The sequence below is a fragment of the Girardinichthys multiradiatus genome, chromosome 1 (assembly GCF_021462225.1).
Source record: "Girardinichthys multiradiatus isolate DD_20200921_A chromosome 1, DD_fGirMul_XY1, whole genome shotgun sequence".
NCBI classification, from domain to species: domain Eukaryota; kingdom Metazoa; phylum Chordata; class Actinopteri; order Cyprinodontiformes; family Goodeidae; genus Girardinichthys; species Girardinichthys multiradiatus.
Window position 1 is genome coordinate 14,625,738 of NC_061794.1, and position 17,636 is coordinate 14,643,373.

The 17,636-nt window shown below is 40.5% G+C and overlaps 1 protein-coding gene across 4 annotated transcripts in view; it reads left to right on the plus strand.

The window, feature by feature from the left end:
• The window catches only part of ajap1 (adherens junctions associated protein 1), a 97,156-nt gene that overhangs the window by 26,044 nt on the left and 53,476 nt on the right, over positions 1-17,636 (plus strand). For 3 of the 4 annotated variants that reach the window (XR_007039284.1, XR_007039283.1, XM_047372391.1), the window contains exons 1-2: positions 13,216-13,307; positions 15,306-16,045. Coding sequence is in view for 2 of the 4 variants with exons in the window: in XM_047372391.1 (XP_047228347.1) it covers positions 13,276-13,307; positions 15,306-16,045 (772 nt within the window). In the remaining 2 variants the exon portion in view is untranslated. Of the gene's footprint in view, positions 1-13,215; positions 13,308-15,305; positions 16,046-17,636 lie in introns of those variants that run through there. The other variant, XM_047372408.1, reaches the window with a different exon arrangement.

A 17,636-nucleotide genomic window follows, 5' to 3' on the forward strand; every position in this document is an offset into this window, starting at 1 on the left:
ACAATGAGCTGCCAGAACCAACCAGAAGGGGAGGAGCAGAGATCCTACATAGACGAAAGGTCTGGAAGGTCTGGAATTTAATTTTTAGTATTTCGAAGTCTGGATAAATATGGAAAAAATTAATAGGGAAAAACTAAGGGCTTTTTACATCCATTCATAGTTCTCTAAAATGTAAGACATCACAACTACTATTTTTATTACTGATCCTTTTGATTTTGGAGTTACTGACAGACAAGTGACAGATACATTCACTCATTAAAAAAATCTAAAAAGTAACATTTCACTGCTTTTTGGCTTCCTAGATCACATGGTTTAATTTAAATGATCTATGTTAATGAAGGATAATCCAGTCTAGATTTTAAAAGTCTGTGTGTTGCAGATTTTAACTAGATAAGAAACCCTTTACCAAACTTTCGAATGGAAAGGCAGCATGTTGTGTTTCTTAATATTTTTTTTAGCATGCATCAAATAAAACCTCACAAGGTAATGATCTGTACTCGGAATTTCCGAATGTTTTAAAAACTGTTGTAAAAAACTGGAAAATGTTAGTTTGCAAAAGTATAGGACTGTGAAAAGGAACCATTGCAAGAAACTTGTACTTAGAATTAGTCTCTAGGCTGCTATCACCTGCTGGAGGCAGAGAGCTACTTTTCTTGTTTATTTCTGCAAGGGTGCAGGAGAAAGAAACATCTTCAAAAAGTCTTTGCCTTATTTGCAAAGTCCAAAATACACGAAAATTTACAAATTCATGCTCTTTGCTTCTTTAAATATTTCTGATTCCTGAAATATACATAAGTCCTGCTTGTGTCTAGAGCATAATGTCTGAGACACTGCTTTTAATTGACAATCAAAAATCCCACAGTTTTAGCTGAGGTTAATGAATATGGTTTTAATAGCAAAGCCATTTTGCTTTCTTAATGTCCTTAGATGCCAATAATAATAAGCCGAGAAAATGAAATATCAAGTCATTTAAAATGTACAAAAAGTTAACAGCTTAAAAAGGAAGGTAATTTGAGTAACTTCCAATACTACTGTGAATAAAAACATTAAAAGTAAATTAAATCTACAAATTTGCACACAGTTTATTGTGTATGCTTAATTCAAAATCCATAAATAAAATACATTTGCATGTCTTGTGGAGTTCACACCACAACAGATGAAATGTTACAGCAACAAGAAAAAGGAAAGTCAATTCAAGCAAGTGTTTCTGAGATGTAGTCCTCCAGTATATACTCACAAAGTCTCATTTTCACCTCTGCCTGTGCCCGCTTGGACTCACGAGAGAAAAACACCCACTGCAGCCTGAAACTTTCTGACCTGTAGCTGGAATACCTTTTCCCCAGTGGCTCTCCTTTTTTCCTTCCAAGTGCTTACTTTGGAATCGAGTGGGAGAGAAATGGATGCCATAGTTCATCCTGTAAATACTCCCAACAATTGCAAGTGCTACCCAGAAAAATGGTTACTTTTTGAACTCTGAAATTGTGAACACACAGACTTGAATAGAAGCACCTTTCTCAGGAAAGGAAAACCCCCAATGGGAGGTTAAAAATATGTCTACCACTGAATCAGTCTAAATCCTGACTGTTGGTGTCTGCCACCGCATAAAACTTTTCAGCAGAAGTGGAGTCACCTCAAAACGAAAAAAATATGCATACTCAGTGGCTGAGCTGTTGAGGCCTCGTTGATGAAATATCTACTGATGGCAGTCTAGGGACACAAGATCCCTTTTTCACCTCCCTCAGGTGAAGAACCCATCTGCTGAGACCTTGCTCCTGCAAAATTCCCAACTAATTCTAATTAAGACCTACTTTGCACAGGAGATTGCAGTATGATGATGAAACAGGAAGAGGGCCAGGGATACAGTGCAGAAACAATAATTAAGTAAAATGGCTGATTATCTGTAGAGATAATAGTTTTGTTTCACCAGGTCCAACGTGGTGCAAAAGATGAATAATAAAGATGAGTCATAAAATCCTTTATTACGGTCTTGAGCCGTCATTAAAATGATGTAATAACACTTTCATGAGAAACATGGGTTCCTTTTCTATTCGACTCCACATGCTTTTCTAGTTAAAGTTCATATCTTTTGTTGTATAATTTTTTTATGTGTCAGGGGTGTGTAAGGCTTTATTAAATAAGGCTTCATACACTTTAATCACAATCAGAATACTTTTTAAGGAAAATATGTTGTAACATTTGCTCAGTTTAAGTATAGATCATTAAAAAACAGAAAGATATGACACAAAGAATAAGAAAAGAATGGAAAAAAAATCTTTAAGGAATGAGTAGAAATAACTGAAGAAAAGCTGTGAAAAACAGGTGAATCAAAGTAGAACCATCTGTAAAAAAATGCTATCCTGATTTCACCCTTCACCTTTTATATTTTGTGACTGATATATTGCCCAGTTATATTTGAATTAAATACCTTAAAATAGATTCATCGTAGAAACGTGATAACTAAATAAAACGATGTATAAGTTAGCAGTGGCCTCTAAAACATGGCCTCTTTTACAGAGAATATGGATATTTTGATTGTTCACGGTTTCATACAGCTGGAGTTTTGGATGGCTGACTTTGCTGGTTATGGAAAAGGAGCCATCTGACAAGGTACATCTATCACTGAGCAAATATCTGTTTGTTTTATAAAAACTTTAAGGAATGATTTTTAAAGTAATTTTCTCTAATCTGACCATAGTCAACGGTAAACAAATATGGCTATGTGAGTTCAATAAAAAATCCCTCCGGAGGAAGTCGATCAGAGTTCAGAGGTCATAACCTCTCATAATCAACAAGAATCCACTGGCCCAAACAGAGATTAGAATAACAGTCAGGAAAAATTAGATGTAACTTAAAATCTTCAGAAAAAAATGCTGTGTTTACATTCTGTGCCACCTTTGACAGCCAACATTTGAAATAATTTGAACATATTATATTCCAAATATATCTGCAGTAAGGAAATTTGGCTATGTAACTCCTTTAAATGAAATGAATAGAAGAACATCACTCATAGTTACTTTAGTTTCATCAGGGGTCATAATCTCCCATTTGTTTAAGTAAATCAGCTATCTCAATAGGGGATAAGAACCATAGTCAGTGGAATTAGGGTGTAATGTAAATATCTTTAGAAACAATATACAGTCCGATTTAATTATATAATGTTTAAACTGTGCACAACTACCAGAATAATTCTGGATGAACAGCAGCAGTACCTAGAAATGGTGCTGCTTGTCCTTTTTCAGACTGTAAGATAAGTCTTTTGGATGTGATATCTTGGAAGTGATCTTTCTCAACAAATGTAAAAATCTTTTTGTTTTTTTAAATACTCACTGTTTAAAGTAAGGCTGTATAGTAATAATATGCTTTTTGTCTAGATTAAATGTTAAAATGCCTTATGAAATGGGGTGTAAACAGAATGTTAATACTGTTTAAGAAAATGATAACCAAATGTGGGACAAAACAGTTACAGTTACTAAAACTGTATTTTGGAGAGGAGTAAATCATATTAGCTAAAAAGTTAGAATGATTTATCAAATTATGAGCCAATAATCAAACAAATTGGAGATAAACGTACAATCAATGCTTATTTCTTTTGAAAAGCAGGTATGGCCTGATGTATAATCATGTACTTTTATTGACCAAATAATTACTGCAGTTAATTCACAGAATGCTGTTGTGACTGCACACTATTAGTAGGATTTAGGTCACCATGGGATTTTCATCGTAGCATGCTTGTCTTTTTTGACCAAGCTACAACCAGTTTATGCTCTTGTAAGCATTTACAGCACTCATGATGTCAGTGCTGAGAGCGCAGAGGAGTTTGATACACCATGACAAATCTTAACAACTAAATAACATCACTTTGGACAGACCCAGAATTTTACTGTCAAAAAAAAACATTTTAGCATCTTCACTTAAAACCCCCCAAACTGTGGTTACATAAGTATAACAGGAAGGAAAATGTAATTACTCCACCCAGAGGGCCTGGGTCATTGGGGCTGCTAAGCACAAGAAATCTGCTACTCAGTCTGAATTCACACACACGAGGGTGTAAAAAAACAACAGGGTAGAAACTCTGCTATTTATGAAAAAGGGCAAACCACAGAAGACCACTTCGCATGTCAAAAATCCGTCATGTGGGCAGACATTTACTTATGCAGAGTGACCCGTATCTTCAGGGCAGAACACACTGCAAGAATGGATTTTTGTTAATAAACACTGTCGTTTTCACTCAAGCAGTCCAAACAGGATAATCCTGAGGATCCTATTTACACACTTTATATGCTTGTGTTAGCAAATTTTAGTCCTTCAATTTTTTTATAGTGGTAATGTTAAGTTTCCACCTTCAAAGCCTGGTAACTGTTATACATTTGAACTGTTTTCAGAAGTGTATTGTGGGATTTGATGAGAAATTTGTTCAGAGAATTAAAAAGATTAATTAGCTACCTTTCTTATTCCAGATGCAGATTTTGCTGGCAAGCCTTCATTTAAATGTCCACATCAATCCATTTGGTTGAAAGTGCTTAGAAAAAATACGTAGAATAAAACTATACAAATCAGATTTTAAATCATATTCCAGTAATGTTTTGATATGTAAGGGAAATCCTGATCGTACTTTTCAGGCTGAGATTCCTGTACATGGACATCATATGTTGATTTTGGCCTGGCTGTGAGTGACTTATGCAAACTCCCCACTGACAGTAAAATCTGTAAGAAGGAGCAGAATACGTTGCCAGTAGATTTACTGAACATAGCACAGCTTATCTAAAAAAAACAATCTTGCTCAGCAAAGCCTGCTGTAGCGCTCTTCCGTAATTGGACTTGAAAAGCATAATCCTAATTCACTGCTCTGACATTTTACATGTCACAAGCTTTCTGTTCTCACTGAGTTTGATGAAGGACTGCAGGGGTGGGACTCAGACTATGGGATGAATGAACATAAGGCAAGTTTATTTATATTGTGCATTTCAGTAGCAAGACAATTCAAAGTGCTTCACATGAAGGTAAAAAACCCCATAAAAATAAAAAACATAATAGGCAAAGTACATTACAGTGACATAAAGGTAATTAAAAAATAAACAGAATAGAATGATGGATCAGAAAATGAAAGGAAAGTTGGACTGAAAACTTAACTAATAAAGTTTAGATGGCACAGTCAAAGGCCACTCTAAACAAATACGTTTTTAAGCTTGATTTGAAGCAACTTAGGCTTTTGGCGCTTTTTTTCATATGGCAAATATAATTCTGAATCCAAAAACACAAGCGAGATCGGCGGATATAATACTTGTGAACATGCTGTCTATTTGTTTTGATAGTTAATAGTGGTGAGCCTACGTGCCATGCACAGAGATTTTTTTTTGCCTGATGTGTGTCGAAGCCCAATGTGCCTCTTTTGTCTGCTGTCTGTCAAGTCCTGGGTAAAATCATCAATCCAGTCTTTTGCTGACCTTCAAATCAGAGTCCTCCAGGCCAACAGAAACGCTAATTAAAGGTTCACCTTCCGTCTTCACTTGGTAATTCAGTTCCAGTACATCTAGCTCAAGTATGGGCTTGATACGGTGAGATATAACCAGGAGAGATGAGAGATGCTAAATCATGCCCAAATATATTTTCTGCTTCTACTAGACCTTTGCAAAAGAGAACTTCTATGGCACCCTTTTTTAAACAGCCCTAAACACACAGCCCAAGCTACATGGTTCAGATCAAAGATTCAAGATTTATGTGTTGGAATGACACAGTAAAAGTTCAGAGCCAAATCCAATTGAGAATCTGTAGCAAGACTTAAGCATATGTGAAAATTGATTTTCACATATATATTCACATATCAATTCTACATGTGCAATGCTGGTACAGACATAAATCAAAAGCCTTGCCATTACAGTATAAATGGTAGAAAAGGTGATTTCACAAAGTATTGACTAGGGGGTGTTGAATACAAATGTACACCACACTTTTGAGACTCCACACTTTTTACTTCTAAAACAAATGAAAACCATGCATCATGTATTTCGATTTCACAAAAAGGCACCGTTTTGTGTTGGGCTGTCACATGAATGCTGTGGAAGTACATTGAAGTTTGTAGCTGTAATGTGACAAGTCGTGAAAAATTTCCCAAGCTCTATATATCTAAACCAGAAAGGTTGCATGTTTTAACACAGTTTGAAGATAGAAATGTCAGACTGAGGCAGTAGAAGCTCAGGATAAGACCATGTCAGAAGCTCCACTAAACTGATTTCTTGCCCCATTCCTAGGGTTTACCTAAACTTTGAAGTCGGCCATGACAGTATGATGTAGCTCATAAAATAGGACGCGGTGAACACTGCCATCAGAAAGCAATCTGGTTTGTTCACGCCGAGAATGTCGCACTAGTTCGTCTGCCATCTGTGCAGTGTACTTCCAAATTATATTTTCATTATGCAGGATGTCAAAGTATGTTAGCGTCTCTTAAATTATCAATGTGCAGTTCCTAGAAAATATTACTTGCAGCTAGGATATTATATCTCTAGCAAGCTCTGTTTTGGTTGGTGGTTTTTATAAATAGTAGGCAATCCGAATACAATGATTCAGGGAGCACATCAGCATGTAAAATTGTGTGTAAAACAAATGAGGGAAAGAATTGTGTGTCCTACAAAAAAAATAATTCACACAGTATTTCATGCAATTCTTTTGATTTATTTAAAGTAAAGTTATATTCTAAAGTACACTAATTTATTCATGTTTGTTATTTGTAAATGCAAAATCAAAAAATGAATAAATGGGACAAAAATGGCAAATGATGATTTGAAAATAAATAACTTAGCTAGCACTAAATTGCTTGAATAATGAGGTATTTCTCTCTGGTCAGTTTATAACATTATTAGTTAAGCTATACTTTGATAGTTTTTATTTTTGTTTATATGCAATATAAACTTAGCACAAAAAATAAGGACATTTGTGTTTGTTGTTTTGTTTCTTTTTTGTTACAGTGGTTCTTAGCAGTAAATCTTATACTGTTGGAAAGCCTGATAATTTCCCCTTAAATCAGTGGTGTCCAAATATTTTGTACTGTGGGCCAAAATCACATAGTTTAAAGTACTTAGGGGCTATTTTTAATTTATTAAATTGTTATTATATTATATTTATTAAAAACGCTAAATACCTTTATTGGGGATTACGTCCTTTTTACCTGCTCAGCATCAGATTAAACATCTCGTACTCGTACTCGTCGTCTTCTGCTTATCCGGGACCGGGCCGCGGGGGCAGCAGACTCAGCAGAGACGCCCAGACGTCCCTTTCTCCAGACTCCTCCTCCAGCTTCTCCGGGGGGAGCCCAAGGCGTTCCCAGGCCAACCGAGAGACATAGTCCCTCCAGCGTGTCCTGGGCCGTCCCCTGGGCCTCCTCCTGGTGGGACGTGCCTGGAACGCCTCCCGAGGAAGGCGTCCAGGAGGCATCCGGTATAGATGCCCGAGCCACCTCAACTGGCTCCTCTCGATGTGGAGGAGCAGCGGCTCTACTCCGAGCCCCTCCCGGATGGCCGAGCTCCTCACCCTATCTCTAAGAGAGTGCCCGGCCACCCTACGGAGGAAGCTCATTTCAGCCGCTTGTATCCAGGATCTCGTTCTTTCGGTCATGACCCAAAGTTCATGGCCATAGGTGAGGGTAGGAACGTAGACCGACCGGTAAATTGAGAGCTTTGCTTTTCGGCTCAGCTCTCTCTTCACCACAACAGACCGGCACAGTGCCCCCATTACTGTGGCAGCCACACCGATCCGTCTGTCGATTTCCCGCTCCATTCTTCCCTCACTCGTGAACAAGACCCCGAGATACTTAAACTCCTCCACTTGAGGCAGGAACTCCCCTCCAACCTGAAGAGGACAAGCCACCCTTTTCCGGTCAACTACCATGGCCTCGGACTTGGAGGAGCTGATCCTCATCCCAGCCGCTTCACACTCGGCTGCGAACCGCCACAGCGCATGCTGTAGGTCTTGGCTAGAGGGGGCCAGCAGGACCACGTCATCTGCAAAAAGAAGAGACGAAATCCCCTGGTCCCCAAACCAGACCCCCTCCGGCCCTTGGCTGCGCCTAGAAATCCTGTCCATAAAAGTTATGAACAGGACCGGTGACAAAGGGCATCCCTGCCGGGGTCCAACATGCACCGGGAACAGGTCCGACTTAGTGCCGGCAATGCGGACCAAACTCCTGCTCCGCTTGTACAGGGACTGGATGGCCCCTAATAAAGGGCCCCCAATTCCATACTCCTGGAGCACCCCCCACAGGGCATCACGAGGGACACAGTCAAATGCTTTCTCCAGGTCCACATGTGGACCGGTTGGGCGAACTCCCATGAACCCTCGAGTACCCCGTAGAGGGTATAGAGCTGGTCCAGTGTTCCACGGCCGGGACGAAAACCACACTGCTCCTCCTGAAGCCGGGGTTCAACTATCGGCCAGACTCTCCTCTCCAATACCCTGGCGTAGGCCTTGCCAGGGAGGCTGAGGAGTGTGATCCCCCTGTAGTTGGAACACACCCTCCGGTCACCCTTCTTATGAAGGGGGACCACCACCCCAGTCTGCCAGTCCAGAGGCACTGTCCCCGACCGCCACGCAATGTAGAAGAGTCGTGTCAACCATGACAGCCCTACAACATCCAGAGACGTGAGGTACTCAGGGCGGATCTCATCCACCCCCGAAGCCTTGCCACCGCGGAGCTTTTTAACCACCTCGGTGACTTTCATCAGCCTGGGTGATGAAAGAGTCCAACCCCGAGTCCCCAACCTCTGTTTCCACCACGGAATGCGTGATGGCAGGATTGAGGAAATCCTCGAAGTACTCCTTCCACCGCCCGATAACGTCCTCAGTCGAGGTCAGCAGTCTCCTATCCCCACTATAAACAGTGTTGGCAAAGCACTGCTTTCTGATTATACGACAACAAAGTCGATCATCGACCTCCTGCCCATGGTGTCCTGGTGCCAAGTGCACTGACGAACACCCTTATGTTTGAACATGGTGTTCGTTATGGACAATCCGTGACTAGCACAGAAGTCCAATAACAAAACACCACTCGGATTCAGATCTGGGAGGCCATTCCTCCCGATCACGCCTCTCCAGGTGTCACTGTCGTTCCCCACGTGGGCGTTGAAGTCCCCCAGCAGAATAATGGGGTCCCCAGGAGGGGCACTATCCAGCACCCCCGACAGGGACGCCAAGAAGGCCAGGTACTCCGCACTACCACTCGGCCCGTAGGCTGAAATGATAGTCAGAGACCTCTGCCCAACCCGAAGGCGCAGGGATACGACCCTCTCATCCACTGGGGTAAACCCCAACATGAGACGGCTGAGCTGGGGGGCAACAAGCAAACCCACACCAGCCCGCCACCTCTCCCCCGTGGGCCACTCCACAGTAGAAGAGAGTCCAACCCCTCTCAAGGAGATGGGTTCCAGAGCCCACGCTGTGCGTGGAGGCGAGCCCCACTATTTCTAGTCGATATCTCTCGACCTCCCGCACAAGCTCAGGCTCCTTCCCCCCCAGCGAGGTGACATTCCACGTCCCTAGAGCCAGCCTAAGCATCCGGGGATCGGGCCGCTGAGGTCTCCACCTTTGTCCACCACCCAATCCTCTTTGCACCCAGATTAAACATGCAAAATTTAAATAAAACAAAGTAGAATAGAAGAATTTCTTGTAGGTCTCAGGCGTTGGCATTAATAATAGAAAGGTATAGTTTTCTAACTATGTGAGTAGAATGTATTCTATTTAGTTTTTCTGGAAAATCTTTAAGTCTAATCCCAGCAAAAAAATGTTAATGTTCTTCCAAAACCCTTGCTGTATTTAGCCAAATGTAATATATAGCTGTCCCCAAGTCTGTTTTCCTAAGGCTGCAAATGGCCCCCGCATTTCTCTTTGAATACCCCTGCCTTAAACGGTACACATTTGTAAGGAAAATGCAATTTTGGGTTGAGCAGCAGAGTTGAGTATGTGGGTTGCACCAATCCTCTCTGCCAAGCTTTTGGTGGACGCAGTCTAATGGTGTGGGGTTTCATCTCAGTCACTGAAAAACTAGGTTTATCATCTCTGGCAATTTCAATACAGAGAGATAAAGATGAGATTTTGCAACCAGTGTCAATCCCTTATCTGGACCCAAACGTTGCCCTCTAAGATATTAATGCTTGCTCCTACAGAGTAGGGTTTATCAGAGACTACCCCCAGAATTTGAGGGAGGAGAGTCCTGACCTCAACACCACTGAATACTTGTGGAATGAATTCAATTCAGTTATATTTATATAGCACCAATTCACAACACATGTCGTCTCAAGGCACTTTGCAAAGTCAATTCAATCAAATCAAACAGATTTCAAGTCAGGTACATACATGTCAATTAATCCTAACTATCAAACAGTGCAGTCAAATTCAGTTTATTATTTAGATTGATTAAAAAGTTGTTCTATCTAAGGAAACCCAGCAGATTGCATTGAGTCACTGACTTGCAGAATTCACTACTCCTGGATGATCATGTAGAGACAGTGGACATTTGCTTGCATTGACTTTGCAGCAATGCCTTATACTTAGCATGCATGTAGTGACAGTGGAGGGGAAAGCTCCCTTCTAACAGGAAGAAATCACCAGCAGAACCAGGCTCAGTGTGAGCGGCCATCTGACCGACTGGGGACTTGAGAGAACAGAGCAAAGACACACAAAGAACACAGAAGCACTGATCAAGGAGTACTTTCTATGGAAAAGAAAAATAAAACATCAGTGGTAGTAGCTCTTTTAGTGCCCAACCATATGTAGGTTCTAGGAAGAGAAAAAAACAGAGAGAGAACATAAAGTTAAAAGTTGAAAAACAGCAAATAATGCATATTTGGAAAGTAGTATGATAATGTAGCAGAGATAGTGAAAGTGGTCATTATGTCCTCCAGCAGCCTAAGCCTAAAGCAACTTAAGTACAGAGATAGCTCAGGATAACCTAAGCCAGCCTTAAAAGTACGAAGGGTGTCTGCCTCAAGGACTAAAACTGGGAGTTGGTTCCACAGTAGAGAAGCTGAATGACTAAAAGATCTGCCTCCCATTCTACTTCTAGAGACTCTAGGAACCACTAGTAGACCTGCAGTCTGAGAACGAAGTGTCATGTTAGGAATGGGACAATCAGATTTCTGATGTATGATGGAGCTTGATCATTAAAGTTGAACTAAACCCCATGTAAAAGAATAAATCCACCCCTAAATTTTGAAAAATGCCACCAAAGTGGGCACGGCCAAGTGTTGCAATGGGCGGAGGGGGTTAAGCAGGGCTGTGGTCAGGAAGACGAGGGAGAGTGGCAGCTAGCTTAATTTCACATATTGAAACATGGAGGGGGAGCAGAGCGACACTGGTAGTTTTGCCATGAATAGATATTTTGAATGGAGTATTTTTCACCCGCCTTGTCGCCAGATGTTAAGATAGGCTTTGTGGAGCCCAGCAGGCTTGAGCCTTATCAGTTCGAGCTGCTGGCTTGAGTTGCTGATTTGAACACCAACGTGGGATGCTGTGATGTAAGCAGGCACAAAGCTGTACCGTTTGAGCCAATAGGAAAATTCAATTGCAGTAACCACTGTTCAACTCAAAGAGGGCAGCACTAAGGACACGTTTAAGGACAAATATTGCAGAATTAAACAAGCTTATATGAAATAAAACAAAATAGCTCAGTAACATAAAGATAGCACCCTAAATGTTCAGTTTATACAGTTTATCTGCAAAAAAGTTGATTTGGGGTTTAGTTCCTTTTAAGGCTTTATATGTGAGAAGGAGAATTTTAAATTCTATTCTAGATTCAACAGGGAGCCAATAAAAGGAACCTAAAATAGGAGAAATATGATCTCTTTTTTATTTTCATCAGAACTCTTGCTGCATAATTTTAGATCAGCCGAAGGCTTTTAACAGCTTTTAATGCAAGTGACTAACACAACCAAATTGGTGGACCTGCAAAGGATGTATTGCCAAGAAGGATTGTTCCTTATTAATTTCTTTACTTTTTGAGTATATATAGTAGTATATGTGAGGTAAACTACATGGGCACTAGAGGTGCAAAATTACATCCAGCTCCAGAGATGAGACAAAACCTGACAATGGGATTCACGAAAGTGGCGCAAAATGTTAGCAACGCTTCTGGGAAAACTAAGGTTCCCCATTTTTGTTTTCACTAATGGTTAGCCAGTTGCGGTTGTCCCCTCAGTGCTTTCACATTTTTTGCATCTTTTGTGTTGCTCTACCAAGGTTACTTTTTAAAATCCAGTATGCAAAATGCTGCCACAAAAAAGGAAACAAAATTTAGTTGAAGCTTCTTCAGTGCTTTTGTAGCAAAGTGTTGTTGGCAGTCTTAGCAGTCATTTCCGTCAACACCACAAAGCAACTCAAGATCTGTTTCCTTTCAAATAGGAGTACCAAACATAATTAAAGGGTGCCAGCTCTAAAGTGCATACTTTATATAAATAGCTGAAGTAAGACTTACTTAGTCACATGCTGACAGACTTTAGGGAGAAATGTTGTGGCCAAGAGATCGCATTCGACCACCCACAGGCACCACATTACACACAAATGATCAGTGGACTAACAAGTGACCCTGCATGTACAAAAGCAAAGATGGGTGTTCGCTAAGAGTCCGGTTTTAACTGTCTATAGTTTGACAATTCAGGGATTTTTTAAAGGCTTATTTATGCACTATGTTAAACCAAACAGATGGGATATCTTTTTACCAGAGAGTTTGATTTCATATCTGCTGCTTTAAATCTTAATCTTCATTATGAGCCATTTTATGTGATCTGACATAATTCCCTTAGCCTGTAAAACGTTCGGTTGAGCTGACTCTTTTTATAGCCTATATTATGAGATCTGAACTATTGAACTCTTGGAGATCAAACGTTTGTAATATCAGTTTCGTTCCTGCATAAATAATTTGGCTTTGTTTATGATGAGTCATCTCTGTTTTTAACCTGTTTTAAAAATATGTTAAACATATTTTTAAAAAGAAGAATGTTTTTGCACCTCTTTTAGCAAAATCGAATAAATCTTTTTGTCACGGTGTGACATTTTGGACTTTCTTTGTGGTTTTTGGTTTGTGTCTTTTTATTGTTAATTAATCCCTTCGCCCATGTTTAGTCTATGCATTAGTTTCACCTGTTCCTTCTGTCTCCCTGCCTCCTTGTCTCACCTGTTCCCTCTTCCTTTGATTACCTGCCCTTTGTATTCCCATAGTATATTAGTTAGTCTGGTTCATGTGTTGATTGCTGGTTCCTCCTCTCTCAACTCGGGTCTCTACCCTTGACTGCCATGTGTTCCATGTTCCTGCAGAGCTTGGAGATGTAAGTATTGGACTGTGACTCTCGTTAACTCCTGCATTGATTTATGTTACGTTTTGGATACCTTTGAATAAAGCTGAAGATCATTCAACATGCGGCTGCCCAGCTCTTACCTGCACTTTGGTCCGACAACAAATATTAATGTGACACTTTTATATATGTCTTTTAATTTAAAACATCTTTGATTTCTTTTGATAAATGTTTTATTATGCATCTCTGTTAATAAATCAGAAAGAGCAATTTTTGAAAATGAGTCATGTATAGTTATAAATCAGCATTTGATTTATTAACAACATAAGCCTATTAGAAGTTTAGGACTACTAAGCTTCTTCTATATCCATGTTAATTTCCATATCCACTCATCTGCCATGTAGAAATGAATAATAACTTGTTGCATAAGTTCTGTATGTTACCTTTAATTGCAATCTTCCCTGAGAATCAGGGTTAATGCTAAATACTTTGCAATTATGCCCATTAAGCATGTACAATGCTACCTTTCCTGTTGCAAAGTCATTTTATTAATGACAAGCAATATCCGCTTCCTCTATTGGATATTGCATTAATTTGGCCTGTAGAGTTAGAAGTGAATCGTCTCGAGTCTCCAAGTTGGGTGGGAGCCAGGATCAGTGCCAGAAAGTCTGAGGTCAGGGCCAAAGCTCGTACAAGACAAATTATCACCCATATTTTTAGCTGTCGATAGATAGTACACTAACCTTGTCCCAGCTCTTTCATGGTCAAATCACTCACCTTTTATGGCTCAATTAAAATGCCATTTAAAATTATTCCTCTATCAGTAGCTTGTTGGTCCCTCACACCTAAGTTGAAAAGCAGGGAAAAATGAAAGCATGGCTTTTCTTATCATGGTCATTCCTACTCCTATGCACTGTAAAGAAAAACGTAATATTGACAATCAATAATGTTTTTGTTCATCAAATACAACACATAAGATGATGCTTGATGTTAAAAAAACTGTCAAATCACTAACTGAACAATTGTAATATATCTACTTTCCTAAGCACACTACACTTAGACAGTATAGTAGGGATAGTGGTGTGCCACTAGTTTGAGTTGCACAAACAAACTTCAATAATTATATGATGTCTTTTTGATGCCTCTAACCACTGATGAACCCGCCCAGCATGTTTTCATTTGTCATGAAACTATGTGATGCCTCCAAAAGGAGCCATCCTTGTAGGCTTAAATTGGGCAAGGACAGCAGAGATTAAAGATAGCCTATAATGAGGTTTCTCCCCCAGGAATCAATGTGTGGCTTTGTCCCAGGGGCCTCTGAAGGTTGAGTTTAAAAGCAGTCTACTACCGGGTCACAGACTGCAAATCAGCCCATCTATCACCTTGTGCTCAGAAAGTGAAGTTTCTACAAAAGCTAAGACTTTCTAGTACTATTCAGTAAACTACTACAATCTAAATGGTAAAAACAAAAAATCCAGCAATGTATTTAAATTGTATTTGTCATACTGTGTAATCTGCTGGCATAGCACAGGACCACCTTAAGGATTCTCTGCATAATCAGCTTGCTCCTTGGGAAGCAGATGACTTTGTGTCTAGGGGAGATAATGTGGAATATGATGATCACCTAAAGCACACCTGACTTTGCGTGTTGGTCTAATCATCTATGGGTTGATATGAATCTTGAAAGTCAAGGATAGCTCTATCTTGCCAATAACAGTTCAGAGTAAAGATGTGAAAATCTAGCGCCTTTCACATGTTCTGCAACATTGACATTACGATTGACCTTTTATGCTAGAGGCTCTTTGTAAAAGTAATTATTGGCAAAGCCTAATGGAGTGGTTGTTGCTGCAATTGCAGACTCATACTCTGTGCAACATTTGGTGTAAAAATGGATAATGGCTGCTGATGCAAATATTTTCCAATATCTAGGTGGTGGAAGACTGACCAAGTCTGAATGTTATGTTTTGATTAGATTGTCTTTGCTAGGAAAATGACTTGTCTCATTTATGTTTTGTGTATTTTGTGTTTCAGTTTGTCTGCTTTGAGGCCAGGCAGCTGTGTGGGGCACCGGGTCTGGATCCTGTTGGCCATGACTCACCTCACCCTGGACTTCTCGGCGTGCAGTCCTCTCAGTCAGAGTCTGGGGATCAAGCTCACTCCTAGATTGGTTGCTCGCTCCCGGCCACGCTTGCAGCCCCTCTGGGACATGCCCAACAAGCTTCACTGGAGAACGGCGAGCCCTTTGGCGCGGCGGTTCATCCACCCCGTTCCTCCTCCTCAAGACAACAAGTCAGGGTTGGGGATGAAATCCAAAGGTCAGACGCATCGGAAGTTAGCACATAAAGGACAATCGGCATGCAAGGAGTGCTGGTTAAGATACTCTCAAACAGAACCAAGTGACCCTTTGCCTGGAATAGTAGAAGCTCCAGTGGCATTATCAAGAGAGAGATTGTTAATTAGAGCCAGGAGGCAACTCAAGTGGGACAGCTATGTCAAGTCTCAGGAGGGCCGGACTACTACGGTGCCTAGTTTCATTGACTGGGGACCCACGGGGACAGATAGCATAGATGATGACGGCAAAGCAGAGCTCAATGCAACGCTGTCCACTAAGGCCTCAACTACCACTGTGGCGACAACCACTATCACTACTTCAAGGCTCTCCCAAAGGACGTTCACTGTGGTGACCTCAACAGAGTCCAAGAGCACCACCAAATCCTCTATCAGCAAAGCAGAGACTGCCAAACCACCAAAGCCATATGGGGACACACCAGGTAAGACAAAGAGCTAAAAACTAGTGGTTTAGTCTCAATTGTATTGTGTACAATGTGAAAATAACAATTGAACAATTGTTCCTACAGTCATAATCAACATTTTGGCCAGGACACAAATGTGTCATGTGCCTTTAACAGTATGAAAGAACATATTAAACCTTGTATGAGTTTCAACCTCTTTGATTAGGAAGTACAACAAATGTATGTGAATAATCAATATTACAGTGTTGACAATCAGTCTTTGTAGATAATGCAATTCGCTTTGGTGTGCTAGATCTGAACCAAAGTCTAGTTAATTCGACTCATTCCTATTTTATTAATGCATGGATATTATAACAACTTGTTGGCTTCTGTTTTACAGCCTGCTTTTTGAGAATTGACCACATGTTTTTAATGTGGCTAGGATATGTGAAGTTTGCTGGGCATTTGATAATAAATTAGAGCTGTACTCTTTGAGATGCATCATGCCTTTTGGCATGGTGTTAAATCATACACAGAACAACACCAAACTGTTCCTTGATTTTTGAAAGAAGTTGCTTTTGAAGGATGTTTTGATCCCTCTTTATTCCTGGCAGAGTTCTTTTTCAGAATTGGGAGTAATCCTAATAATTTTCATAAAAAGCAACCTCACACTTGAATTGTATTACAATACTTGAATGTATCTGTGTTCACATTTATCTTCTCTTCCTTTGATGAATGACATTTTAGATTCTCTATTGAACTGATTCCCAAACTTCGGGATAGAACCATAACTGGACACATTGTAAGACACTACTGCTGGCCACTACATTGTTAGCATTCCAGCATCCAAAAACAATCTCATCAAATGACAGTAATGCAATACTCTGTCTGATGTAAATGTGCTATCTCTTATATAAACCTTCATTCTCAACAGCTCATTAAATGGCAGTGGCACAATATTAACATAAGCTGGCAATGAGTGAGAAGTGGGTGACTGATAATGTAGCAGTCCAGGGTTAGCGAGGGGGGCGGGAGAGATTTTCTTCTGCAGGCCCATATATACTCACCCTTCAAAGCTGACATGAGTTTAGAAAGCTTTACCGTTAGCGATCGCATAGGGTGTAAGGAAACTGGCACAGACACTTGGCGCATGCACTATAGCCTACATAAAAACCACATGGAGGGAGCTCAGATGTCAGTCAAAATACCCACATAAAAAATTAGCGTTTCGGCCTAAATTTCAGTGCAGCGGTGACAATTTTCAACGTAGCGCCTGTGCTGCCAAGGACCCTGTAGACTAGGACACCCTCCTTTTCTGAGTTCGAACCTCAATTTTAATTTGTCAGTTTTATGCTAATTAAAACAATAATTTCAAGAGTTCGGGTGAATTTAGTTTGATAACTGTCATTGGATGCTGTTTCTACAAGTGGTGAGGGGCAACAGAACCATGTGGCAGTTTGCATGTTGCTGGCTGGTGGCTGTGTTACCCCTGATTCACACAGCGTCTGTCTCTGCTCCACTCCGTTATGCTTTGCCCTTTTCCGCTATTTGTTCCAGTACGGACTTACAGTGGAAGCACTCGGCTCCGCTACGCAGTGAAGCCCGGAGGTACTCTAAGAAGCATGCGCAG